At 50.4% G+C, this 26,728-nt stretch overlaps 1 protein-coding gene across 1 annotated transcript in view; it reads left to right on the plus strand.

Annotated features, from left to right (window-relative positions):
* The window catches only part of Bcr (BCR activator of RhoGEF and GTPase), a 125,803-nt gene extending 99,713 nt beyond the window's left edge, over nucleotides 1-26,090 (plus strand). Inside the window, exons 15-23 of the mRNA XM_051153215.1 lie at nucleotides 3,734-3,831; nucleotides 6,435-6,566; nucleotides 16,822-16,881; nucleotides 17,907-18,016; nucleotides 19,473-19,612; nucleotides 22,886-23,020; nucleotides 24,480-24,585; nucleotides 25,072-25,234; nucleotides 25,651-26,090. Of these exons, the coding sequence (XP_051009172.1) occupies nucleotides 3,734-3,831; nucleotides 6,435-6,566; nucleotides 16,822-16,881; nucleotides 17,907-18,016; nucleotides 19,473-19,612; nucleotides 22,886-23,020; nucleotides 24,480-24,585; nucleotides 25,072-25,234; nucleotides 25,651-25,740 (1,034 nt within the window). The 3' untranslated portion in view covers nucleotides 25,741-26,090. The remainder of the gene's footprint in view (nucleotides 1-3,733; nucleotides 3,832-6,434; nucleotides 6,567-16,821; nucleotides 16,882-17,906; nucleotides 18,017-19,472; nucleotides 19,613-22,885; nucleotides 23,021-24,479; nucleotides 24,586-25,071; nucleotides 25,235-25,650) is intronic.
* Nucleotides 26,091-26,728: the final 638 nt, after the last annotated feature.

Raw genomic sequence — 26,728 nt, forward strand, 5'->3', positions numbered from 1 at the left:
ACACAGGTCCAACGTGGAGGGAAGAGGGTGCGGGGACAGGGACACGCAGTCACAGTGCATCCAGTCAGGGAGCAGAGGTGAATGTTTGCGCTCAGCTCACTTTGTCCTTTCTATTTAGCTCCCGAGCGTTTAGCGGGGCCTCTTTTCACTTCTGTCTAAACTAGATGAGGTCCGCACAGTTGTGCCCAGAGATTTTTCACCCCCTCTGCAATTCTAATTCCCATCGCACTGATGATCAAGATTAGTGATCACAGTTCCATGCCTGTCAACTTGACACCTTCAACCCCTTGTCCCCACAGGCTCATGACTACCTTAAATGCAAAATACTTCAACCCCCTCCCCCCCCTCACCCCCGCCCCCATAGTGTTTTACAACTTCAGCGCTGCTTGAAACGTCTCAGGTCTCAATCTGAGCTCCTATAAAACAAAAACAAATTACATGTTGCCAACATAAAATAGCACAGAATAAACATTTCCCGCAGCAAGAGGCAAGAACCTGGGGCCAGAGCGAGGAGTGGTAAGAACAAAGCAAGAGTAAAAAAATCATCAGGGCAAACACTAAACCCTGCAGCTTTACGTTCGGCATCTGGGACTCAAGATAGAACTGTCTGTCTGGACTGCAAAAGGATTGGGTGCCCCTCCCCCCCATGTCCAGCTCCACCTCACGCAGTGCCCCTCGTGGGCCAGAACTGCTTAGCACCTCTCATGCCCACAGCTTTCCTTGGTGGCTACCCATGCATGACCCTGGCATCTTCAGCATGCTAGGTCTCCATTGCAACTTAGGCTGTACACTCATGGCATTGGCCTCTTAAGCCCTCCTTGAAGATGCTCCAACTCTGTTACACATCGTGTGGCTTTGGCGCCTCCCTGGATCCATTGAGTAAGATCCTATGACACCCCCCTCAACCTCACATCTTTTGGTGTCTGTAAAAACCAGTGCCGCATGAGCAGTGCTGCCAAGTTCGGTTGCCAGCTTGGGCCGGAGCCTGGCCCCTGGCACTGCAGTTGCCACAGGTTCTGTGCTGCGCTGCCCCGGGGGGAGACATTTCCCTGGGCAGTTGCTTTCCGGGAGCAGGGACTCCCTCAGCAGCACTCTCAGTTTTGTCTTTTCAAATGAATTTGCGTTTTCACATTGGAGACTTTGATGGGTGAGGTCTTGCTCGACATCGGGGCACCTTGCTTTTTGTCCCACTTCAACGCACAAGGTTTATCTTTCATAGCTACAGCCACCTTTTCTTTCTTTCTTTCTTTCTTTCTTTCTTTCTTTCTTTCTTTCTTTCTTTCTTCCTTCCTTCCTTCCTTCCTTTCTTTCTTTTATAGTATTTTACCTGCATGTACACTTGCCCACCAGAAGAGGGCACCAGATCTCTTTATAGATGGTTGTGAGCCACCAAGTGGTTGCTAGGAATTGAACTCAGGACCTTGGAAGAGCAGCCAGGGCGCTTAACATCTGAACCATCTCTCCAGCCCTACAGCTACATTTTTCACCTTGAGACTTGGCTGCAGCTTTCAACTTTCTTGCTCTCTTTTCCTTAACAATCTGTACATGTTTAGCTGAGCATGGTGGCACATGCCTTTAATCCCAGCATTCCAGAGACAAAGGCAAGTGGATCATTGTGAGTTCGAGGCCAGCCTGGTCTACAAAGTGAGTCCAGGACAGCCAAGGCTACACAGAGAAGCCCTGTCTTGAAAAAACAAAAACAAAACTGTACTTTTTTTTTTTTTTAAGTTTTTATTTCTGGAAAAGAACAGTGAGAATTAGCCATGTGACAGCCTAGGTGTCATCTTTCCTTGAAATTTCTTCCATGAAACAAATTAGTCGTTTGTTTGTTTGTTTGTAGACCAGGCTGGCCTCAAACTCACAGTGATGCGCCTGCCTCTGCCTCCCGAGTGCTGGGATTAAAGGCGTGTGCCACCACGCCCAGCTTTTTTTTTTTTTTTTTTTTTTAAGTTCAGCATCACTCAGGTGCTCAGGGCAAAACGCAGCCTGATTATGTACCAGAATATAACCTGAATGGCCTCTCTTCCACTTCCTCTCTGGAACCTAACAAGGTGGCTCTCCACTGTCCAAACTTCTCTGGGTCTCCTGGTCCTCCAAACTCACCAGAATGGGCTCATTAAACTCCGCTGACGTCATTCAAAGTTCCAGACTCTGCCACATTTCCTCCCGCAGACCAGTTCCAAAGTCCTAGCACCACAGTGAGGTTTATCACAGCAACACCCCCGCCCCTGGTACCAAGTCTCTGTCTTGGTTACGCTCTTGTTGTTGTGACAGAGGCAGCTTAAGGAGAGAAGGGTTTGTCTTGGCTCACACTCCGCTCCATCATGGAGGGGAAGTCATGAAGGAAGGAGTTTGAGGCAGCTGGTCATATTGCATCCAGTCAGGAAGCAGGACTCTTTATATTTAGCCTGTTTGCATCCTAATTAACCTAGTTAAGTCACCTCTCACAGCAGTCTTTGCAGAGAGTTCGAAATCCAGGCAAATTGCCAAGATTAACCCTTTGGATGCTCACTGAGCATCTTCCTCCTTTGCCAGGCCTACCCCCAGGGCTCATCCAGTAATAGGCAGATGATGCCAGAACTGCCTTTCCAACTCTCCAGACCTCCCATGGTACTTTCCTGTCCGATGTCTAACTCTTTAACCTTAAATCCCCAAGCCAAACATGCCACTTGCAGCCCCCATTCCGCCTCGTGACGCCTCGCCTTCAGGCAGATGTCATTCTCCACCAGTGTCTCTTTCTGTATTTGTCTGGACTCATGACACTGTCATTGACAGCAGTCCTGTTCCACCGTACTGTCCCCTTGCCCTATCATTAAATGTCATTGCCCGTCCTGGAAATAGTTTATCACCGTGGTCTGCTATGCCTCTAGGTCTTTGGCATGGCTTCCCCACCACCAGTCCTCCCTTCCTCCTCATCCAGGGGGTCTTTTAGAACATAGAACCCCCACCTGCCATTTACCACTTACAGATGGCCAGACCTGTACCCGCGCGCGCGCGCACACACACACACACACACACACACACACAGAGCCAGACAGGAAGTGCCTCCTTCTCTTCCTGTGCCCTGCACTGGTGTGGAACTTCTTGTGTACTAACTCTATGCCTGATGAAGTCTGTCAGGGTCTGCTCAGATCACAGGGGCTTCCTCAAGTCTCCAGTTTCCATCTTTCCTTACTCCTGGGATAGGGGACACCTGCTGTGGTCTCTCCGTGCAGCACAGTGTTCACCCCACCCTGCCTTCCAATGCCACATTCCCCTTCCCCCCTGCACACCTAACATAGGCTCCCTGTCACTGAGGAGGCCCAGCTCCTCTGGCCGGGCCGGGGCCATTGCATGAGGGGCTGTTTTGTGCCAGACACTGTTTGGGCTGTTTTACAAAGGAAAGACCATTTCTTTTTTCCCTGGTTTTGGAAGTAACCCTTGCTATTAAGAAGGGACTAGCATTTGACCATGTCCCCTGGATGAGGAGGCCTGGTGACACTCAGAGGAAGGATAGCAGGTTACCAAGAAGAGATTTGATACCCTATGAGCATATACAGGGGGAGGAGGTCCCCCTCAGTCACAGTCATAGGGGAGGGGAGTAAGGGAAAAATGGGAGGGAGGGAGGAATGGGAGGATACAAGGGAGGGGATAACAATTTAGATGTAATATGAATAAATTAATAAAATATATTTTAAAAAAAGAAGGGGCTGGCAAAAAAAAATGATCACCCTGTCCTGTCCCTTTCTCACAGATTTGTACTGCACCCTGGAGGTGGATTCTTTTGGGTATTTTGTGAATAAAGCAAAGACACGGGTCTACAGGGACACGACTGAGCCAAACTGGAGTGAGGTGAGGAGCCTGCTTCCACTAGGATGTTTTCCACGGATCTTAATCTCCAGGGGCTCCCTAAGGGCTTCCCCGAAAGAAGGCCACGCCGTTGCCAACATTTCATGCCTGGAATATCCTAGTTGGTGGGGAGGGGAAGGTGTGTGGTAGAGCCAAGAGATTTTTATCTCTGTCCCTGAGAGTCGTACCCACCCACTCCCAGCACAGAGAAGTAACCTGGTTTTTTTTTTAGAGAACTGTTTCGAAAGAATACTTTAAAAGGCTTTTCAAGTCCTGCTGTGGCCTATTGTAGATTGTTAGGTTTCCGGTTTTATTTTTCCTCAGAAGCTGGAATGAGCTGCCGAGGCTATTCCGGTTTCCAGAGTCCTCAGTCTCTGGTTGTCAGGGCTGATGAGTCTGGCTCCCTGGCTCTCCCCTGTTGTTTCCAAGGGCCCTGTGTGCTTGTCTTGAGGTACTAGTTTTGTGTAGTCTGTCGTTTCTGTTCCCCAAATCTTACTGGGCCTGAGGAGCAGCGTGGCCTCACAGAGACCAGGCCTGTAAGTTGGCTACACAGGTGGAGCAGCCGAGCCACAGAGCTGCCTCTCACCTGTTGCCCACCGAGGGGTGAACCACGAAACACCAGACAGCTTGGGCATGTGGCTAGTGATATGACTGCGGGACCAGATCCCAGGTCTTGCTGTGTAGCGTCCATCCCCTCGTCGTCTGTCGTTATACACGGGCGCAAGAAGTAACCCCAGTGGTCACCTCTCTGGACATATCAGCACAGAGCGCCAAATGCAAGCTATGATGGTGGCAGGAAGAAGCCACATGAAGCTTGCTCAGTGATGCGTTCTTGCAGTCACAGTACATGGGAGACAGAGGCAAGAAAATTACCTAGCCTTCGAGACTAGAGTAGGCTGCATAACCAGCTCCAACCTTTTTAAAATTTTTTTGTTTTTGAGATAGGGTTTATCTGTGTAGCCTTGGCTATCCTGAACCTACTGTGTAGACCAGGCTGGCCTCGAACTCACAGATCCACCTGCCTCTGCTTCCCTGAGTACTGGGGTTATAGGCGTGCGCCACCGTGCCCAACCCATCTTTTTTTTAATTTTTATTTATTTATTATGTATACAGTGTTCTGCCTGCATGTACACCTGCAGGCCAGAACAGGGCACCAGATCTCATTATAGATGGTTGTGAGCCACCATGTGGCTGCTGGGAATTGAACTCAGGACCTCTGGAAGAGCGGCCAGTGCTCTTAATCTCTGAGCCATCTCTCCAGGCCCTGTCTTTCTTTCTTTCTTTCTTTCTTTCTTTCTTTCTTTCTTTCTTTCTTTCTTTTTTTCCTTCTTTTTTTTAAGGCCACATGAGACCCATCGTAAGAGGCTTTTCAGAAAACAAGGGGATTGGGGGATTTCACACCCCCACCCCACACAGTGAGACAATTAAGATGGATTCTAGGCAGGTTGCAGAAGGTCTCAGTAGGAGTTATCATCCAAAGCTCTAGGGAGGCCTGGAAGGTCTAGGTCACCTGCTGTGTACATGCAGGTCATCCAGGGAATTCACATACTTCTGACACATCTTCACAGAACCAGAGATATGCATGCCCAACCACAGACATGCATGTCCAACCAGAGGTCTGCATGCCCAACTACAGACATGCATGCCTAGCCAGAGACGGACATGTCCAACCCAGAGGTATGCATGCCCAACCACAGACATGCATGCCTAACCAGAGACGTACATGTCCAACCCAGAGGTCTGCATGCCTAACCACAGACATGCATGCCTAACCGGAGACATACATGAGCAACCACATATGTGCACGCCCAACCAGAGACATGCATGCATAAGCATGGATGGAAAGTACAGAATCCATCAGAGGCTGAGAGGGTGATAGAAGAACAAGTAACTCCACAGTAAGCTGCAGACAAAGCTCAGAGGACCGTCCCAAGGCCTCCTGTCTGGCCCACCCATGGATTACGGGTTTTGTTTTTGTTTTTTTTTTAATATAATTTGCTGATGCCAGAGCTTGCACTTGCTGAACACTGACTTGTACTCCTAGCCTCGATTTCATCATTTGGTCTCAGGTTCCCAGAAGAATTTAGAGAAAAGGGCAGAAACTCCCAGATGTTCCACACTATTAGAATCTGCATGATGCAAATTACCTGCATCAGTAAGCCTGCACCCCCCAGACGCTGCAACTGTTATTAGATGTACACTCTGGATTTTCACAAATAAACGATGACGTGTGTCTTCCATTAGAGGACTGCCTAGAATCGCTTCAACTGCCCTAAAAATGAGCTCACCTCAGGCCATTACCATCCAAACGTATCAAATGCCTGTCTCTAACAATAACCCAGCGCCACTGGTACCAAGACTACCCTTTGGAGATAGATGCTGGTGTGCCAAGTTTGAATTAGAATAGATTTGAGAGGGTTCTGGAGCTTCCAGAAACATCCAGAGAACCACAAAGTAGTGACAAGGATACTTACAAGGATGCTCATGAAGGTCCCAGGATAAACTGAGGCAGCAGGGGTACCATTTGTTGTTGGAACACAGTTCAAACATGGTGTTGGTTCGACCTGTTTGCTCACGGTAACTTTCTTTCTTTTGGGGAACCACAGGAGTTTGAGATAGAGCTAGAAGGCTCCCAGACCCTGCGGATACTGTGCTATGAAAAATGTTACAACAAAATGAAAATTCCCAAGGAGGATGGCGAGAGCGCAGACAAGCTCATGGGGAAAGGCCAGGTCCAGGTGAGCCTGCCCCACCCCCACCCCACCCCACCCCGTCTGGATGCTTCATGGCCTTTCTCCTGTGAGGCTGCTGAAACAGCCTAACTCTTCAGACGGACGGAGTAGACAGACAGCTCTGCCATGGGCCTCCCCCCCCCTCTCTCTGTTGTATCCCATCTTGTTCCCAGAGTTCTGTCAAACTTGTGCTTGCAGGTGAAGCCGTGGTTTCTCCCATGACTCTAGCAGCCCACAGGTAGACGGTTAGGTGGTGCCCTGGGCTAAAATCAGTTATAAAACCATCTCTCTTTAGAAAAGTAGGAGTCAAACCCTGTCTCAAAACCAAAAAGAAAAAAAAAAGTAGGAGTCACTGGTCGGTGGTGGCACACACCTTTAATCCCAGCACTGGAGGGGGCGGGGGCCAGAGGCAGGTGGATTGCTGTGAGTTCGAGGCCATCCTGGTCTACAAAGCGAGTCCAGGACAGCCAAGGCTACACAGAGAAACCCTGTCTTGAAGAACTAACCAAAAAGAAAAAGTTCCAGTATTTACTTCTTTTTAAAATAGTGTTTCTTAAAAAAAAAAAAAAAAAAAAAAAAAAAACTTTTTTTTCTTAAAGATTTACTTACAACCGGGCACGGTAGCACGCATATGTAATCCCAGCACTTGGGAGACAGAGGCAAGTAGATCTCTGTGAGTTCAAGGCCAGCCTGGTCTACAAAGCGAGTCCAGAACAGCCAAGGCTACACAGAGAAACCCTGTCTCTAAAAACCTAAAAAAAAAAAAAAAAAAAAAACTCAAAAGGATGTATTTATGTATATGAATGTTCTGTCTCTTTGTAAATCTGCATGACAGAAGAGGGCATCAGATCCTATTTAGATGGTTGTGAGCCACCATGTGGTTGCTGGGAATTAAACTCAGGACCTCTGGAAGAACAAACAGTGCTCTGAATCACTGAGCCATCTCCCCAGCCTCCCAGTGCAGCTTCTTTGTAGGGGAATTTATTTATTTACCTTACGTGTGAGCACAACACAGCACAGTATGCGTGTAGAGGTCATGAGACACCGTCCACCTTGGAGTTGGGTCTCTCGTTTCTGCTGCTGCCCTGTGACCTTCCAGGCATTCTCCTGCCTCCTCTCTCACCATCCTTACACATCTTGCTACATGCAGGCCAGCCACTTCTAGCTGGCCTCCTCCCGCAGTGGAAGTGGGTCGGGTCTTGGGTACTGCGCCCCTCTGCCTAGACTTTCTCTCTATGTGCGAGGCCACTAAGAAACATCCAAGACACCTATGAGAACGGAGCATACACCCAAAGGCACCAGCTTCCTTCCCTGGGGCCAGGAAGGAAAATGCACCTTGTGATAAGATGGAGTGCCAAGAGTGATGAAGGGAAAGACCAGCTTCCGTGGATCATTTCTCGCTGTGAGAGGAGGGCCCACAATTCCCTTCACTGACATTAGTCCCCTACCTGGACAGAGTCCTAAGAGACTCAGGCTGCTGCCTGTTTTAAGTGCGGAAGTATGCTGGCTTGGGGTCTGAAGGAATTGTCATACATGGAGAGCAGCCTGGAAAACAAAAATGTTCCTTCAAATGTCCTGTCCATAACCCTGCCATGCAGCTGCCACTAATTTCTCCACCGTTTGTACTGAGCCAGCCACAGAGTGATCACACTGCCCTTGGACACCAAGGTAGTTCTCAGATTTGTTTTCTTTTGTTTAAGACAGGGTTTCTCTGTGTAACCCTCGCTGTCCTAGAACTCACTTTATAGACCAGACTGGCCTGGAAATCAGAGAGATCCACCTACCTCTACCTCCTGAGTGCTGGGATTAAAAGCGTGTGCCACCACAGCCAGGCTAGAATTTTTTTTCTTTTAAGGTATACATATCGCATGTTCTGCCTGCATGTATTTCTACGTACTACAGGTGTGTCTGGTTGGTACCTGAAGGAGCCAGAAAAGGGTAACATGTCCCCTGGAACTTGAGTTACAGATGGCTTTGAGTTGGATGGTGCAAACTGAGCCTGGGTCCTCTCCAGCCTCTACCCCTACCTTCTCTCCCTCCTCCCCCTTCTCTCCTTCCCCCTCTCCCCTCCTCCTCCTTCTCCTCCTCCTTCTTTTGTTTTGTTTGGGCTTTTTTTTTTTTTCAAGACAGGGTCTCTCTGTGTATCCTTGGCTGTCCTAGACTCACTTTGTAGACCAGGCTGGCCTCAAACTCATAGTAATCCACCTGCCTCTGCCTCCCGAGTGCTGGGTTAAAGGCGTGTGCCACCACGCCCGGCTTTGTTTTCTAAGACAGAGTTTCTCTGTGTAGCCCTGGCTGACCTGAACTCACCCTGTAGGCCAGGCTGGCCTCAAACTCAGAGATCCACGAGCCTCTGCCTGCTGAGTGCTGGGATTAAAGGTGTGCACCACCATATCTCTCTCAGTATTAGTCTTTTTTTTTTTTTTTAAAGATTTATTTATTATGTATCCAGTGTTCTGCCTGCACATACACCTGCAGGCCAGAAGAGAGCATCGGATCTTATTGTAGATGGTTATGAGCCACCGTGTGGGTGCTGGGAATTGAACTCAGGACCTCTGGAAGAGAAATCAGTGCTCTTAACCACTGAGCCATCTCTACAGCCCTCAGTATTGGTCTTTAAAAAAAAAAAAAAAAGAGTTGGTGTTTGCACATCTACCAGGTGACAGTTACAGGTCAAATGATTGAGATGGTGCAGGCCCTTTTGTTGTGTGCTGCATCGGTCCACTTTTCTGTAGTGTAACAAAATGCTTGAGGCAGATTACTTAAGGAGAAAACACTTTATTTAGCTCCATTTTAAAGGCTAAGGACACCCATCATATCGGAGATTGCATCTTGAAATGGGAACCCTGGGAGTAATTTGAGGGTCAGGCTTTGACCTTGCAACAGTTTGTCCTCATTGTATCCCTAGATCTCAGGAGTCCCATGAGAACTTTCTCTCCCAGAGGCAGCTCCTTTAGTGGCGTTAGGCCCTCACACTGGACTCCGCTGCTGAAAGCACCCACTGTCACCACGCTGTCACATTGAGGGCTGTGTGTGTCCCGATGGCCGCGGATCTTTACTCAAGAGAACGGGGTGAACTCAGGACCTTGGGTGTGCTAAGCAAGCGCTCACCCATTGTTCTGTGGCCCCCTCCTTTCTTTTTTTTTTTTTTTTTTTTTTGCCCCTTCCTTTCTTACTTGTAGTTGGAGGCAGAGTCTTACTGATTTGCCTAGGCAGGTCTCGAACTCAGCTACAGTCCCACTGCCTCAGCATCCTTCGTAGGGATCAGGTGTGCGCTGCTACACACAACTGCAGCGGGCTGTGAGAACACTCACTTGACGTTCAAGGAGACACTTTCCCAGTTGTGTCCTGTCCTCTGGTGAGCAATGCCATCTGTGACTTGTTAACGCCAGCACCCATTGCTGCACTCCCCTTCTCCCTCTTGGCATCTGCCAACAACCTGGGCATCCTTTGTGCACATCCCAAGACTTGGTACCCTCTTGAATTTGGTATTGCCCAGCCTCTCTCAAGGGTGATCCCAAGGATGCAAACAGACTGGTGCCTGGCTCCTTTGTGGATTTACCAAGTAAGCAAAGAGAAGTTTAGGACTGCCAGGCACGGGTGGTACATGCCTGTAATCCCAGCACTCTGGGAGGCAGAGGCAGACAGATCTTTGTGAATTCGAGGCCAGTATAGTCTACAAAGCGAGTCCAGGACAGCCAAGGCCACACAGAGAAATGTAGGTCCCACTAGTTGTTGAGACTTAACTGACTTGAATTTTCACCTTGATTCCTGGGAACAGCTGGATTTGAACCAGGGCCTCTTGCGTACTACCACTAGAAACCTAGGGGTCTCAGTGAAAAGAGAACAAAGCTGCTTTATCAAACCAAGCTTCTTTAGACACACACCCCCTTGCTGTAATGCCTCTGTATGAACAGAATGTTTCTTGAAGCACTTGCTTTTCCATCAGCCAGTCTGAGTGCCCTGTACCATCCTAGCAAATAGAAGAGAAATTTCCAGAGCCAGAGAGCAGTGAAGACAACAAAGACATATATATTCAGGATGCTTCCAAAGAGGGAAGAGACACCTTTGTATAGAACAGGGCACGACTCCAGGTACAGTGCAGCCAAGTGGGACTCTACAGCCAAGGATGGCATGGAGGATATGGGGTGGAGTTCTACAAGGAAATGCTAATCCAGCAGGATTCAGGTTAGTGTTAGACCAGCCTGATGGGATTTTTTTTTTTTTTTTTTCTGAAGGAAGGTCAGGAAAACAGATATTACCTGGAGGAAGGTAGGAGATAAAGAACCCAAATAGCAGGGCATGGTGGCGCACGCCTTTAAGCCCAGCACTCGGGAGGCAGAGGTAGGCAGATCTCTGTGAGTTCAAGGCCAGCCTGGTCTACAAAGGACAGAGAGGGCTACACCGAGAAACCCTGTCTTGAAAAAAAACCACAAAAAGTTAATTTAATAAAAATAATAACCCAACTAAATATCAAAGGTGATGGCGCACACCTGTAATCCCAGCACTTAGGAGGCAGAGGCAAGCAGAGCTCTATCAGTTTGAGGCCAGCCTGGTCTACAGAGCAAGTCCAGGACAGACAGGGCTCTGTTACACAGAGAAACCCTGTCGCAAAAAAGCCTAAATAATGGATCCGGGTGTGGTGGAACACGCCTGTAATCCTAGCATTTAGGAGGCAGAGGCAGGCGGATCTCTGTGAGTTCGAAGCCAGCCTGGTCTACAAAGAGGGTCTGAGACAGCCAAGGCCACATAGAGAAACCCTGTCTTGGGGAAAAAAAAATCCTAAATAAATAAATAAGCAGTGTGAAAATAGGGACAGTGTGAAGGAGAAATGGCTTAGTTGAGGCTTAAATGACATCTCCAGAATTCACGTTTTAAAAAGAAAGTGTTGGGGAGGGGAAGCCCACTGTGATGACTTGCTTGTAATCCCAGCACTGAGGAAACTGAGGCAGGCAGGTCCCTGGGGCTCACTAGCCAGCTAGCCCGCCCTGCTTGATGAATTCCAGGCCAGCGAGAGACCCTAACTGAATAAACACAAGGTGGACAGCCTTCAGACCATCCCCCAACACTGGCCTCCACAAACATAGGTACATATACACACAAAATAAAGCATCCCCCCTAAAAAAAAAATTAATAAATACAAGGTAGAGCAAAACTGATGTAATAGGACTCTTACTCAAATCGGGTTTTTGAGAGCCTAGGAAATGAAGCCATGTTGAACAAAGAGCTCATAGAGTCTGAACAGTCTGCTAAAGAGGATGATCTCTGTCAACTCCCTAGTCCCGCCGGCTTGCCCGTGTGACCCGAGTGAGTCACGGCCCCCTCCCCCTTCCAGCTTCGTTTCCTTACCTATCCCTGGGAGTGGGAGACATGAATCGTTCTGGGGCTTGGTGATGTGTCACTCAGACCTGGTCAGCGTTTGGTGCTGTTATTACTGTTACTATCTGTCACTGTCATTGTTACTGAAGAGACACCGGGGAGACGGCCGGATCCCACCCCAGCCCCTGGTCACTGGACCTTCATTACTTAGGAAGGAAACCAAGTGCTTGTAAAGGGTCTGGGTGACTCATGGCGCGCCTACACGGTGGCTGCGCTGTCTCCTGGCAACCAGGGCTTGTTCGTGTGATCCCAGGAGGAAGGAAGAAGTGGGGAGGGGGGAAGCAGTGATCCCACTGGTGACCTGACGCTCCAGTGTGGTTCCGTTCTCACCTGCCCATGCTGTTTTCTGGCTTGGGTATAACTTGGAAAGCCACGTGTGACATGTTAGGCCAGCCTCCCTGAGCTCAGGCTTTTCCCACTGACATCAGTGCCTTCCATGCAGGCCTCGTGGGACGGGTGCCTGGCTGTCCACTTCCTGATGCTAGGAGTCGGTGGTGATGGCAAATTTGGCTCAGAAACTGAGTAGAGAGACGTCTTGTGAGATAAGGCTTTACTGAGATGGAGAAAGCACCTTCTGGAATACCAGAAGGAGGACAGGAGGAACTCCAGACCCGGGCAGGAGAGCAGGGCACTAAGGAAGGGCCAGAATGGAAACGCATCCCTGGACTGGAGGTGTCAGACTCTTCTGAGGTTAAGGTCCTGCCTCCATAAATGGTATTAATGAACACTTAGTTCAAGAACCACAGCCTGAGCCGGGCGTGGTGGCGTACACCTTTAATCCCAGCACTCAAGAGGCAGAGGCAGGCAGATCTCTGTGAGTTGGAGGCCAGCCTGGTCTACAAAGCAAGTCCAGGACGGCCAAGGCTACACAGAGAAACTCTGTCTCAAAAAGCAAACAAAAAAAAGAACTACAGCCTGAATCTTTGGATTCTGCTTCTATTTTTTGTTTTGTTTTGTTGTGTGTTTTTGAGACAGGGTTTCTCTGTGTAGCCTTGGCTGTTCTGGACTCGCTTTGTAGACCAGGCTGGCCTCGAACTCACAGCAATCCACCTGCCTCTGCCTCCCGAGTGCTGGGATTAAAGGTGTGCGCCACCACCGCCCAGCTTCTGCTCCTACTCTTTATGTGACTGTCCCAGTTGAGTTATCAGGTCCCTGTTTCACTTCCTGAAAGAAGGAGGTTCCACATGAGGAAGAGTAGAGGGCTCCCTCTTTTTGAGCCCAGGATATTTTAGAGCCACAGGCCAGAAAGAGAGAGAGAGATGGTGACACTGACCCGGGGACACAGTCACCAGCAAGGATACAGGCTGTCTCACCTGCACACAAGACCTCAGTCCTTCTTAGGATAGGCCAGGTTTCTGTGGGTTATCCAAGCAGACAAGGCAGTCATGCACTGGAGCCTGTGTGTTGCCCTCCTGAGGAAGGACCTGTATGCCAGGCTCCAAGAATGCGGTAGCACTAAGGCTTTGTGATCGTCAGAGAGACTTAAGACGGATACTCCAGATGTGCCGAGAAGCAAGGGGCAGCCGACTGCACGGTCACACCAGCACAGGTGGCATGGAGGGTAGGGCAAGGTCAGGGCACAAGGTGAAGACATCAAGTTTTACACCCTAAGGCCAGCAGTTACCCAGGGTTCATGGGGGTGCTCCCGCTGGGAGGATGCCATTGTGCAGCCTGGTGGGATGTGGGCAGGACCAGGACACGATCCTGGAGTACCACCCAAAGGAAACCATTGGAGGCAGCAAAGACCGGGGCTCTTGGAGCCTTGGACACACAAGAGAGTCTTCCCTGCCTGTCCTCTCCCCTTCTCTCATGTCATGTCCAGTCACAAACTTGCTGGACCACTGAGTTCCCATGATCCTTCTTGGGAACTAATGTTATATCAAGTCATAGAATCTCATCTTCCCCACCCCCACCCCCCCTTTTTTTTCCTTTTTTCTTTTATACCATCTCTTCTAAACTTTGATGTATCCAGCTGAGGTTATGAGATTCCCACAGAGCCATGTGGGTGATGATAGCTTTTGTCTTTCGAGTTTTGTCCATTTGTTTCAATAAAATCATGCCAGAGCTAGTCTTCTGAAACTGTATTTTTTGGGGTTGGGGGGGAGGTGTTCGTTGGTTGTGTTTGGTGGTGGTGGTTGTTTTTGAGACAGGGTTTCTGTAGCCTTGGCTGTCCTGGATTTGCTTTGTAGACCTAGCTGGCCTCGAACTCACAGTGATCCACCTGCCTCTGCCTCCCGAGTGCCGAGATTAAAGGCATGCGCCACCACACCCGGCGGTTGGTTGGGTTTTTTAGAGACAGGGTTTCTCTGTGTATCTCTGGCTTTCCTGAAACTCACTTTGTAGACCAGGCTGGCCTCTCGAACTCACAGAGATCTGCCTTCATCTGCCTCCCAAGTGCTGGGATTAAAGGCATGCGCCACCATCGCCTAGCTGACTGTTGTTTTAAGGGATATCTGCTTCTTGGTCTCATTAATAGTAGCTAAATAAAATCACCCTGTTATGGCACCCAGTCAAGTTTCTCTGGTCACTAGGCTTGCTTTCACCCCTACTGTGTGTGATTGGTGCTACTGTGACCCCTGGCATGGTCAAGTCAATATGGACAGTTGCTTTCCAGCCGTAGGTGGAGGAGCCGCCAGAGCCCATTCAGTGCCTGCTCTGGTTGGACTTAGATTTTCCCCAGCTTGTGCTGGTGAGTCCCAGGCAGTTTTCGAGGCATCCACCAGACCCACTAGCCACAGCTGTTCTTCTGAGTCCCTGCCTGGTCCAGTCCCAGGGGGACAGTGGTGATGCAGGTTGCCCCTCTGAGGCCACTGTATGAATATACACGTTGGCTGCCTGGTGCCTGTGTGAACCAGTGGCACAGTGGCATTGAGGGCTTTAGCTCCCTCCCTGCCCCACCTCCACACACTTGTGTTTGGCAGCCCTCCCCCCTCGGGCATCAGTTTTTCCAAAGTCCCGGTCTCCTGCCTGTTTGTTTCTCTGAAACTTTAAATAGCTGCATAGGAAAAGCGTGCCAGCCTTGAACATTGTTTGTAGTGTGGCCCAGCCCTCTTTGTCCTGTTACTCTTTTTATATGGTTTCTGCTTTAAACACGCTCTGTTCTTTGAGGAAAATCCACCTATCTGACGCTTCCGGGGGGGGGGGGGGGGTCATGTGCCCAGGCAGCAATAAATAAGCTGCAAGTAGGGGGCCTGACACCAGCAGCTCTGGGTAGAGTTGGAGGCTAGACCTTGGTGCTTGAGAGTGGACAGTGTCCAGATCAGCAAGGCCCCCGGCAGCTTGCCTTCGGGGAACAGCTTCAATACTCAGGCTGCTCTCTGCCCGGATTCCTCTGAGGCAGTGTGTGCGATTTAAAGGTATCTGGAGGCTTTCAGGACAGTCTCACAGGACACTACCGGCTTGAAGTGGACTGGCGAGTAACACACATGTTACTCAGTGTCTCTAAATTTGGACAACAGGAAACCGCCCACTTAAAAAGGAGACTCAGGCATAAGACGAGACTGTGACATATCTGAGTTCCCGTAACCAATAGTCTTTGGAGCAGGAGCTGTTTTTTCCCATATACTGACCCCCCCCCAAAAAAAAAAAAAGGTGGAATGTAAGGGTGATGGGAAACTCTGACCTTGGCTGGCCCAACTGTAGGGTGGAGCTTCCTTGGGAGCCTGCTCAAAAGGAGACAGAGGCCAGGGACTCACCACTGTCCTGCTGTTCAGCTCCACAAGCCTCTGGCTGCCTGACCCCCAGCGCCATGCAAGGCCTCATTCGGTTTTTCTACCCCAGCCGGGCAAGCCGGAGCCGGATAGCCTCTGCTGAAAAACAGCTGTGTGCCCGAGGCACTGCACTGTGGACCCACATCCGATGTCTGGTGTGCAGGGGCAAGGTGGGCCAGGCAGGGCCTGGGATCCCCAGGCGGGTTGAGAAGGGTGGGACTCAGAAGTCTCTGATGGCTGTTCTCTTCCTCGTCCTGCTGCTTATCCTATCTTAGGACTGCTGATCCTGAGTTCCTAGGGGAGAGGGGTCCCCATTATTACTGTCCTGAGATGGAACGTGAAGGGTCTGATTTACTCAGCTTGCTTCCGAAGAAGGAAGGGGCACTGGGGGCAGCCAAGGCACAAGGAGACCTTGGGATTCCTCCAAGGAACTGTGAAGCCAGGCCAGGGAGACGCCCCACACCACAGACCCCCCACCCTGAAAGGAGTCCGGTTCTTTGTAGAAAGAACCCCAGGGGAAGAAGTGGTTGTTCCTTTATCTTCTAATTTGGGAGTGCTAGAGATTAAAACCAGGGTTTTGTGCACGCCAAGGAGAGCTCAGTCCCCCAAGATCATCTTTTCAAAAGATGCCCAGTTGCTTAGTTATCTAGCCTAGCTAGTGGCCTCTCTGAAGCCTCCTGTGCTAACTAAGGGGTGCTTAACAGAAACGGGGAGACAGCTTCCACAGGTCAGGGGCATGTGACAGTTAGGAAGACTGCTTAGTCAGGTGTCAACTAAATGGTAGGTTCCTGTAGACCGGCTGCTGGACGGTGTCTGTAGAGGTCAAAGTTAGAAGGATTAGAAGTTAGAAGGCTTCCGTCTGATTTGGGGTGCCCTCTCACAGGCACCACTGAAGCTGACTGCCCTCTGTTCGGACTTAGCAGCACCTCTGCAAAGGGAAGTGGGGCATAGGCTCCACCTGGGGTATGGGTGGGGAATAGGGCTCCTGGCCATGAGCTGTATGTAGCACCTGGAGGTTCCAGGCCTTTCTAACAGGTCCGTTCTCCTCTCTGGCTGCAGTAGGACTCTGTTTCCCATGTTAGGGTATAGAACAGTAGCAGGGGTGTCCATCGCCAGGCACAACCTCCAAGCTGATCTGAGGGCCTTTTATAACCATGCCTCTTTGGTTTCAGCTGGACCCCCAAACCCTACAGGACAGAGACTGGCAGCGGACTGTCATTGACATGAATGGGGTAAGTGACCACAGGGCTCTGTTTGTGTCTGTTTCCTACTGAAAGAAACCAGAACAGTCAGAAGCAGGCTAAGCCTAAGATGATGGCCAAAGGGGGGGGGGGGAGTATATGTAGGAGGAAGGAAAGCCCACCATAGCAGGAGTGCTGTGTACAGGGCAGAAGTGGGGGACCTCCAGAGCAGGAACACAGTGCACAGGAGGAGGCCCTCTCTTGGATGGTCAGCTGCCACCCAGCCCCTGCATGCTGTCCTGAAAGAAAGACCTGTGCTGCTAGGGGCCCTGAGTCACAGACCACAGACCACCTGAGATCCACTGCCATGGTCTTTGACTATCTCAGAATAACATATCCAAAAAGATGGAACTAGAGCAATTTTAGAGACTTTTTATTTTCCTCTTCTTCCGATCATGGGATATTTGCATGGACATAAGCAGTCTTAGACCTGGGACCCAAATATAAATAGGAAATTTATGATCACCTGTTATTTGCTATATAACTTGCCTGCGTAGCTGTTGGGGTGGTGATGGTGATTTTATGCATCTTAACTCATTAGCAGGAGGTCAGTTGGGCTTGGAGCCCTCCCCGTGTATCAGGAAGTTTACAGTTTTGGAACAGTTTAGATTTCCAGATTAGGATGTTTGACCGTTGCTTTTCTTGTGATGGGGCCTTTGGGGTGTGGAAGGGGTAGAGTCGTTTTGGTTGTTTTGTTTTGCTTGGTTGTAATGCTTTGAGCTGAACCCAGTGCCTTGTACTCAGTAAGAATGTGCACTGCCTCCGAGCTGCATGGTCCAGCCCCATCATCATCATCATCATCATCATCTGCTCTAAGAAAGCAAATCCTTTATGCCCCTTACCACCCCCGGGTCTCACCGACCACAGGGGCCTCCTCCACCTCACTCTGGGGACCTTGGCCTGTTTGCCTGGGGGGATGAAAAGGTTTGTCGAGATAGGTCCCTCAGGGTCCCTGAGATCCCATCCCATGAGGCCCAGAGCACGAGAGAGCTGTTCCCCCTTCCTCTCTACTGCAGATTGAGGTGAAACTCTCCGTCAAGTTCACGAGCAGGGAGTTCAGCCTGAAGAGAATGCCTTCCCGCAAACAGACAGGGGTCTTCGGTGTCAAGATCGCTGTGGTCACAAAGTGAGTGACGAGAGGCTCGGGCTTGTCCACTGAGGGCACGCTGCGCCACAACTGAGGGAAAGGCTGGGCCTGTTCCCTCGGTGCATGGGGTTGCAGGGTTTGGGGGGGGGGGCTGGCGGGGTAGCCCCAGGGACCACTGTGAGTCTCTGCTTAGCCACCTCAATTTGTTTATTATCAAAGCAGCTGAGGGGTTTCCTCACCCCGTGCTCAGGGACTGCCCAAGTGCAGGACTTGCTTGGCATATGTTGTCATCCTAAGTTCCTGTTGAATAGCTCGGACCTCTGCCCTTTTGTCTTGAGCCTGTTGCCAGGAGACGCCTGTTTGTTAGTTTGAGGGTAATTCTTGGGGATACTGGGCCACTTCCTCCCAGATTTCATTCACTTCCCCAGGATGGAATACTGGCTGCATCACTCATAGCCCAGGCACTGACATGTGTCCAAACATGAGAGAGGGCCTGCTTCCGAGCCCTTTCCAGAAACAAAGGATGTGCACTTTGGGAAGGAAAGCACCCCCTTGCCCCTCCCATATAAACTAGCTGCGTGATGGGGGCTCGGGAAGGACTTGCTTGTGTTTTTTGAGGCCAGCTCTAAGTCAAACTAAGTTCATGCCTCCGCATAGCACTGGGTTCTGTCTTCAAAGCATTCTGTGTGCAGAGTTGTTCCGGGAGGTCCAGAGGTTGTCATGCGAGAAAGCATTTAAAATGGCAAGGTACCTGGGTAACCCTGAAGATTTGTACATGGCAGCATGTCTAGTTAGGGTTCCTGTTGCTGTGATGAAACACCATGACCAAAGAAACATGGAGAGGAAAGGGCAGGAAGCTGGCGGCAGGAGCTGATGCAGAGGCCATGGAGGGATGCTGCTTACTGGCTTGCCCAGCCTGCTTTCTTATAGAACCCAGGACCACCAGCCCAGGGATGGCCCCACCCACAATAGCCTGGACCCTCCCCTATCAATCACTAATTAAGAAAATGCCTTACAGCTGGGTCTCATTTTCTCAGTTGAGGCTCCTTCCTTTCAGATAACTCTAGCTTGTGTCAAGTTGCCATAAAACTAGCCAGGGCGCAGCAGACGCAAGTGTCTGCCCTGTACAAGGCTTCGCTGTCAAAGAGCCTTGGATTTCACTGGGCAGTTAGGAGTCTGAGCCAATATCTTGTTTAACTTCCTGTCTTAGAGGTGAGAGTCTTTTTCAGGGCTCTCTTAGGCTTTTGGGTCATTCACAGCCTGGGATCTGCACTTACCTAGTGTCTGTAAAGTTTGCCCTGGGTGCCCTCTGGCCCCGTGAAAGAAAAGAACACAGCCTTCTGACCCTTCCCCACAGGGTCCTGCATAACTTGCAATGTAATTGGATATTTCAGGTTCTTAGAAAGTTCCTGATAAAACATTACGAAACATACCCAAGAAAACTTGACTAAAGTTACGTGTGGAACCCCAAACTCTAGACGCCTTCCCCTTGCAGGAGAGAGAGGTCCAAAGTACCTTACATCGTGCGCCAGTGTGTGGAAGAGATCGAGCGCCGGGGCCTGGAGGAGGTCGGCATCTACCGAGTATCCGGAGTGGCCACAGACATCCAGGCACTGAAGGCGGCCTTTGACGTCAGTGAGTATTGCCCCGGGCGGAGTGGAATCGGTGGTGGTGTCCACACTGAAGACTTCCAGAGGGCCCAGCACATCACTCTGCATCTTTTCCTTCCTTATTGCTCTACTGTTTGAGAGTACAAGGTGAAAGCTGGGCATGGCCGCATGAACCTGTAATCTAGAGTCCAAGAGAACACACTTTCAGTCCAGCCTAGACTATACAGTGAGTTCCAGGCCAGCATTAGCTACATAGCGATTCCCTGTGTTCAGGTAGATGACTGACTGATTGATGATTGACAGTTAGCACACCTATAATCCCAGGATTGTGGAGGTAGAGGCAGGAGGATTGCTGCAAACTCAAGGCCGGCCAGAGTTGGAGAGCGCAAGACTCTGTCTCAAAAAAAAAATTAAATTAAATAAAAATATTTGAGGGAGAGTGCAATCTGGCATGTTGATGTTAACCTCTGCAGGTCCAGCTACTCGGGAGTACTATTTGAGTCCAGTAGTTCAGGCCCTGCTTAAAAATGCGTACCTCAAACTGGGCGTGGCAGCGCACGCCTTTAATCCCAGCACTTGGGAGGCAGAGGCAGGCGGATTGCTGTGAGTTTGAGGCCAGCCTGGTCTACATAGTGAGTCCAGGACAGCCATGGCTACATGGTGAAACCCTGTCTCAAAAAACAAAAACCAAAACAAACAAAAAGCACACCTCAGAAGACAAAAGAGCTGGAGAGCTGGCTTGGGAAGAGTGTGTGCTACTCTGCCCCAGGACCCAGGATCGGTTCCCAGCACCCACAATACAGCTTACAACCACTTGCAACCCTGGTTACAGGGGTCTAGTGTCCCCTTCTGGCCTCTGAGGGATCCTGCATGCACTTGGTGCACATAAACTCATCCAGGCACACACATGCATACATAAAAATAGCAAGTAATGTACCAGGCATGGTGTCACACACCTTTAATCCCAGCACTCGGGAGGCAGAGGCAGCTGGATCTCTGTGACTTTGAGGCCAGCCTGGTCTACAAAGAGGATGTAGGACAGCCAGGACTACAAGAGAAATCCTGTCTCAAAACAAACAAACAAAAAAAAAAATTTTTTTTAAGTAACTCGTTTCGAAAGAAATTAAACAAGTCCTTCAAGGATCTAGCAATGTCCACCAAGCTGGACCATGGCCTTCTGAGGGATGATGCCTGATACCTTGGAGTTGTTGTTAAATCCCAGTATAATTGGACTATGGCCCACTTGAGGATGGTAGGGGACAATGCTATGGATATGACCCAATTTTTACTGGTGCTGTCATGTGTCTACCTGTTGCCCCCAGACCCTCACACACTACAAGGGAGACAGGACTGTCCGGAATGCTGAGCCAGGGCCTGGAGACCCTCAGAGGGTCAGTCTTAGCTAAGGTTTCTGTTGCTGAGATAAAACACCAAGGCTAAAAGCACCTTGGGGAAGAAAGGGTTTATTTCAGGTTACAACCCTCAGGTCACACTCTGTCATGGAGGGAAGTCCGGGCAGGAACTGCAGGCAGGAACCAGGCAACAGAAATTAAAGCAGAGGCCATGGAGGGATGCTGCTTACTGCCTTGTTCCTTGTAGCTTGCTCAGTCTGCCTTCTTATAGAACCCAGGACCACCTGTCCAAGCACAGCACTGCCCACAGTGGTCTAAGACCCTTGCATATCAATCATCAATCAAGAAATACCTACCTTTTTTTTAAAGTTTTATTTACTTATTATGTATACAGTGCTCTGCCTGCATGTACATATTGCTGCCAGAAGAGGGCATCAGATCACATTATAGGTGGTTATGAGCCACCATGTGGTTGCTGGGAATTGAACTCAGAACCTCTGGAAGAGCAGTCAATGCTCTTAACCTCTGAGCCATCTCTCCAGCCCCCCTACAGGCCAATCTTAAGGAAGCATTTTTTTTTTCAATTAAGGTTCCCTCTTCTCAGGTTTATGTAGGTTTGTTTCAACTTGACAAAAACTAACCAGTACAAGTTTCCTTACTCAGCATCCTCAAAGAACAAGTAGACAGAACAGGACTCAGCAGGATGTTGTACTTGCAGAGTCGTTATCTCACCCTCCTGACCTGGGACAACAAAGGACCGGCACCCCTTGATGAATCTTGCTGTCTTTTCAGCATCTCTGGGCAACCAGAGTAGGCCTTCTGTCTTAGTCAGGGTTTGTATTGCTGTGAAGAGGCACCATGACCACGGCAGCTCTTACAAAGGAAAACGTTTAACTGGGGCTGGCTTACAGTTTCAGAGGTTTAGCCCATTATCGTCATGGTAGGAAGCACAGCGGAGTGCAGGCAGACCTGGTGCTGGAGAAGGAGCTGAGAGTTCTGCATCTGGATCAGTAGGCAGCAGGAAGAGAGAGAGAGCCACAGGGTCTGGCCTGAGCTTCCGAAACCTCAAAGCTGTGACACACTTCTTCCAACAAGGTCACACCTCCAGTAATGCCACTCCCTGAGTCTATGGGGGCCACTTTCCTGCTCCTCCTGCTCCTCCTTTTCTTCTTCTTCTTCTTCTTCTCTTCTTCTTCTTCTTCTTCTTCTTCTTCTTCTTCTTCTTCTTCTTCTTCCTCTTCTTTTTTTTTTTTTTTTTTTTTTTTTTTTTTTTGAGACAGAGTTTCTCTTGTAGTCCTGGCTGTCCTGGACTCAATTTGTAGACCAGGCTGGCCTCGAACTCACAGAGATCCGCCTGCCTCTGCCTCCGAGCGCTGGGATTAAAGGTGTGCACCACCACCCATGCCCGGCTGGCTGTTTTCATTCCAATCACTACACCTGCTCTCTCTCAGAGCAGAGAACCAGTGGCTACCTAAGTCCAAAGGGAACACCCAGTGTGACCACTAAAATGACCCAAATAATCCCAAGGCCTTCCTGTTAAAAGAAGCTGCCACCTACGCAGCTGATCTGTACAGAACAGAGTTGCCCGCTTCCTACCCAGGCTCCATGAACTCTACCTTCTCTTGCGCTGGCCTGCCTGGCTCTGCAGCTGGGCGACCCTGCAGCTGGGCGGCCCTGCAGCTGGGTGGCCCTGCAGCTGGGCGGCCCTGCAGCTGGGCGGCCCAGCAGAAGCATGGGCAGAGGTGTGGACCATGCTTGCTTGCTTCCCAACAGCCCTGCCCAGACTCAGTCACACAGAGGCTTGGGAGAAAGAAGACAAAGTACTACATAAAGCATCCAGGCACACACATCTGTCAGCCTAGTGGCAGCTGCATTAGCCTAGGCAGGTCGCAGAAGCCCAGACCTGGGATCCACATAGAGGCGCTCTGTTTCTGTGTCCTTTCCAGATAATAAGGACGTGTCCGTGATGATGAGCGAGATGGACGTCAATGCCATTGCTGGCACGCTGAAGCTCTACTTCCGCGAGTTGCCTGAGCCCCTCTTCACTGATGAGTTCTACCCTAACTTCGCAGAAGGCATCGGTGAGCATTGACCCCACCTCGTGGGAGGCATCTCCCTACCTCTCCTGTCTACTCTGGTCCACGTTCGAACCCACCCTGAGACAGCTAGCTGTGCAATGTAGAGGACAAAAACCAAGCCACCTGTGGGTTCTCCGAGGGCTGCCTGCCTTCCTCTCCTCATGGCCAGAGGGTGACCAGCTCTGGGAATCCTGGTAGCCACAGCACTCCTTTCCGTGAGCAGCACTGAGTGCATGGCCTGCCAGGCTGGGAGGAACCTTTGCTAACCCTCTAACCCCAGGTCCTGGCCCAGTCAAGCACAAGTTCAAGCCCAGCCTTGACCTTTCCTCAACCTGGAGGACGGTGCCCAAAGTAGCCTCTACTTCACCCTTTGGGTGACCCAGCCTTAGGGCCAGTGCACTAGACAACCTGGACCCTCAGGCCTGGAAGTGCCCCTGGCATGCACATGAAAATAAGGGAAGGGATGGGGCTGAAGAGATGGCTCAGAGGTTAAGAGCACTGACTGCTTCCAGAGGTCCTGAGTTCAATTCCTAGCAACCACATGGTGGCTTTCAACCATTTATAATGAGATCTAGTGCCCTCTTCTGGCCTGCGGGAGGTGGTGTATGTTTGGGCAGAGCACTGTATTTGTAATAATAAATAAATAAATATTTTTTAAAAATAAGGGAAGGGGGCTGGAGAGATGGCTCAGAGGTTAAGGGCGCTGGCTGTTCTTCCAAGGGTCCTGAGTTCAATTCCCAGCAACCACATGGTCACTTACAACCATCTATAATGAGATCTGGTGCCCTCTTCTAGCCTCCTGGCACATATACAGGCAGAATACAGTATAAATAATAAATAAATCTTTTTAAAAGAAAAGTGCCAGTAATCCTAGCAGTTGGGAGGCAGGGGCAGACGGATCACTGTGAGTTCGAGGCCAGCTTGGTCTACAAAGCGAGTCTAGGACAGGCAAGGCTACACAGAGAAACCCTGTTTCGAAAAACCAAAAAAAAAAAAGAAGAAGAAGAAGAAGTTCCAAGCCTCTTTGTCTCTACTGTGAGTGCTTCCTTCAGAACTTGAATTCTAGATGTTAACACCAGCATTGCCCTGAGAACAGCTCTCCTGGCAAGCCTCAGCTCTCAGGGCACTGCTGGACAGGTCTAGGGTGTCACTGTTGCTTTGAGATGAGAGAAAGTGGACTGGAGCTATAGGTCAGCTGTTAAAGCCTAGCCTCACACCCAGGGAGATGGGAGATGAGAGGCGCTGTTTCGTGTATCTCCCCTGCCACATAAGCAGCCACCACGGGGGCCTTCTCCATAGGGCTTAGTCAAAGCTGTGTGAGCTGAGACAGTTGGGGGGAGGAGGGGGGTGATGAACTCTGTGGCACCTTCCAGCACAGACCTAGGGTGCTCCACCCGACCTCCTAGAGACAGCTCTCCGGCTTGAGCTATGACCCTGAAAACTAAACTTCCTCCTTCTGCAGCTCTTTCAGACCCTGTTGCAAAGGAGAGCTGCATGCTCAACTTGCTGCTGTCCCTCCCAGAAGCCAACCTACTGACCTTCCTCTTCCTTCTGGACCACTTGAAAAGGTAGCGTGTGTTCTCCCACGCAGCCCAGGACCCGGGGAGCCAGGCACCAAGGGCCTTTTCTCCTCCCCAGCTCTTCAAGGTTTTTCCCATTTTAGGGACTAGAGAGCCATTGTCATTCCCCGCCCCACCCCCCCCCCACCATAACATTAAGCTGACAGCCAGCATAGTGCTTAAATTTGCCCCTTACCCCCGGAGCTGTCCCAGCTGCCCGCTGGGCTTGAATTCTCTTTGGTTTTTCAAGACACGCTTTCTCTATGTAACAGCCCTGGCTGTCCTGACCTTACTGTATAGACCAGGCTGGCCTCGAACTCCCAGAGCTCCACCTGGCTCTGCCTCCCAGTGCTGGGATTAAAGGGCGGGCCATTGCCACGCCCCACTGGCCTTGAATTCTCTTGATCCTGGGCTCCTCAGACTCCGAGGTGGGATCTTTTACATCTGCCCTGAGTGTGACCTTGAAATAACGTCCTCTGCTCTGCCTTCACACAGGGTGGCTGAAAAGGAGACGGTGAACAAGATGTCCTTACACAACCTCGCCACGGTCTTTGGCCCCACGCTGCTTCGGCCCTCAGAGAAGGAAAGCAAGCTCCCTGCTAACCCCAGCCAGCCCATCACCATGACTGACAGCTGGTCCCTGGAGGTCATGTCCCAGGTATTAGAGACAAGCTGTAGTCCATGTTACCCTGGCTTAACACAGGCAGTGGCGTCGGCCTACCCCAGGTCTTAGCCATTCCTACCTCCACAGCAGAGGCCTACCCGGTACCACTGACAGGGCCAAGAAGGCCCCTGGCTACTTACTTTCTTTTGTTGTTGTTGTTTTAAATGTGTGAGTGCTCTATCTGCATATACACCTGTGTTCCAGAAGAGGGCACCAGGGGTAAACCCTGGCTACTTTTAGTCCCTTGGTCCCTGGCTAGATTTGCAAGGCCTAAGGCACCGCCCACCTGCTGGACTTTCAAGTGGGCTCTTGCCACCAACAGTGTCTCTTAGTACCTGAGCCAAGAAGCCATGACAGGCAACCCCAAGCACCGTCTTACTCGCCTGCCTTTCCCTTCTCTGCTGGAACAGGTCCAAGTGTTGCTGTACTTCCTGCAGCTGGAGGCCATCCCTGCCCCTGACAGCAAGAGGCAGAGCATCCTGTTTTCCACTGAAGTCTAAAGGCCTGGCCTTCCCCGCCCCCCCTCATCTCGTTAAGAGACCTACAGAATTACCTGGAAACCTGTGACAAGTGAATCCATCCACGGAGTGGGAACGGGACCCTTCTTGTGGTTTAACTTAACCATTCCGAAGCTCTGGGCCGCCTGCCAAGAGACAAGTACCCAAAAAAAGGCCCCCAGCAAGGGCCCACACAAATCATCAGGTGTGTCTGCAAGCCCCCAGGCTGGCCCCAGACTGTACCTTTCCCTTGTGGCCACCAGAGGGCACCCCAAGCCAGCCCATCTGCCAGCCTGCATTCAAGGGAAAGAGGTGGCGAAGAGAGTGGTTTTTATGAATCTAATTTATCAGAGTTTTTTAAAAAAAAAAATCTCTACTGGATCATTTGTTCCGATGCACCCTCTCTCGGGAATAGGGACACCACCAGATCCCTCCCTGTTGTGTCTTGAATAAACACTGCTGCTGCTGCTGCATACTGTGGGGGCCACAGCCATGTCCCTGTGTGGGTGGGGCAATACCTTCATTTCCCTGACTGAGAAATTCCGCTGTCTTTGTAATGGTGTGAGACGCTGAGTCAGCACGGTAGCGTCTTGACTCCTTGCTGCTTGCCTTGTCTTTCTAGAAGGATGTCTGTGCAGAAGTAGGTCAGGCTCCTGTTTGCTGATACGCTCGGGGTTTTTTTTGCTATTTATGTGTTTCTCAGGAGTGTGCTCCATTTCAGCCCAGAGGTGTCCAGGGACCAGACACAGGGGAGAAGGGAGGCCTTGGTCACGCACCTTACAATTGGTCTGCAGGGAGAGTGGCCGTGTCCACAGACCCTTCCTGCCTGCCTGGCACCCGTTCTCCCTTTGGCTTCCGGAGGCTGTGATTTCTCTGGCCTGGCCCTGCTCCCCGTGTCTGTCCCTCACCGTCCCAGGTACAGATCAACTTCCTTTCCTTGACCCCCAGTCAAGCAGACTCAGTTCACTTTTGTAGACATTTCTGCCCTGAG

Source organism: Acomys russatus, chromosome 11 (assembly GCF_903995435.1).
Source record: "Acomys russatus chromosome 11, mAcoRus1.1, whole genome shotgun sequence".
Classification (NCBI taxonomy): Eukaryota; Metazoa; Chordata; class Mammalia; order Rodentia; family Muridae; genus Acomys; species Acomys russatus.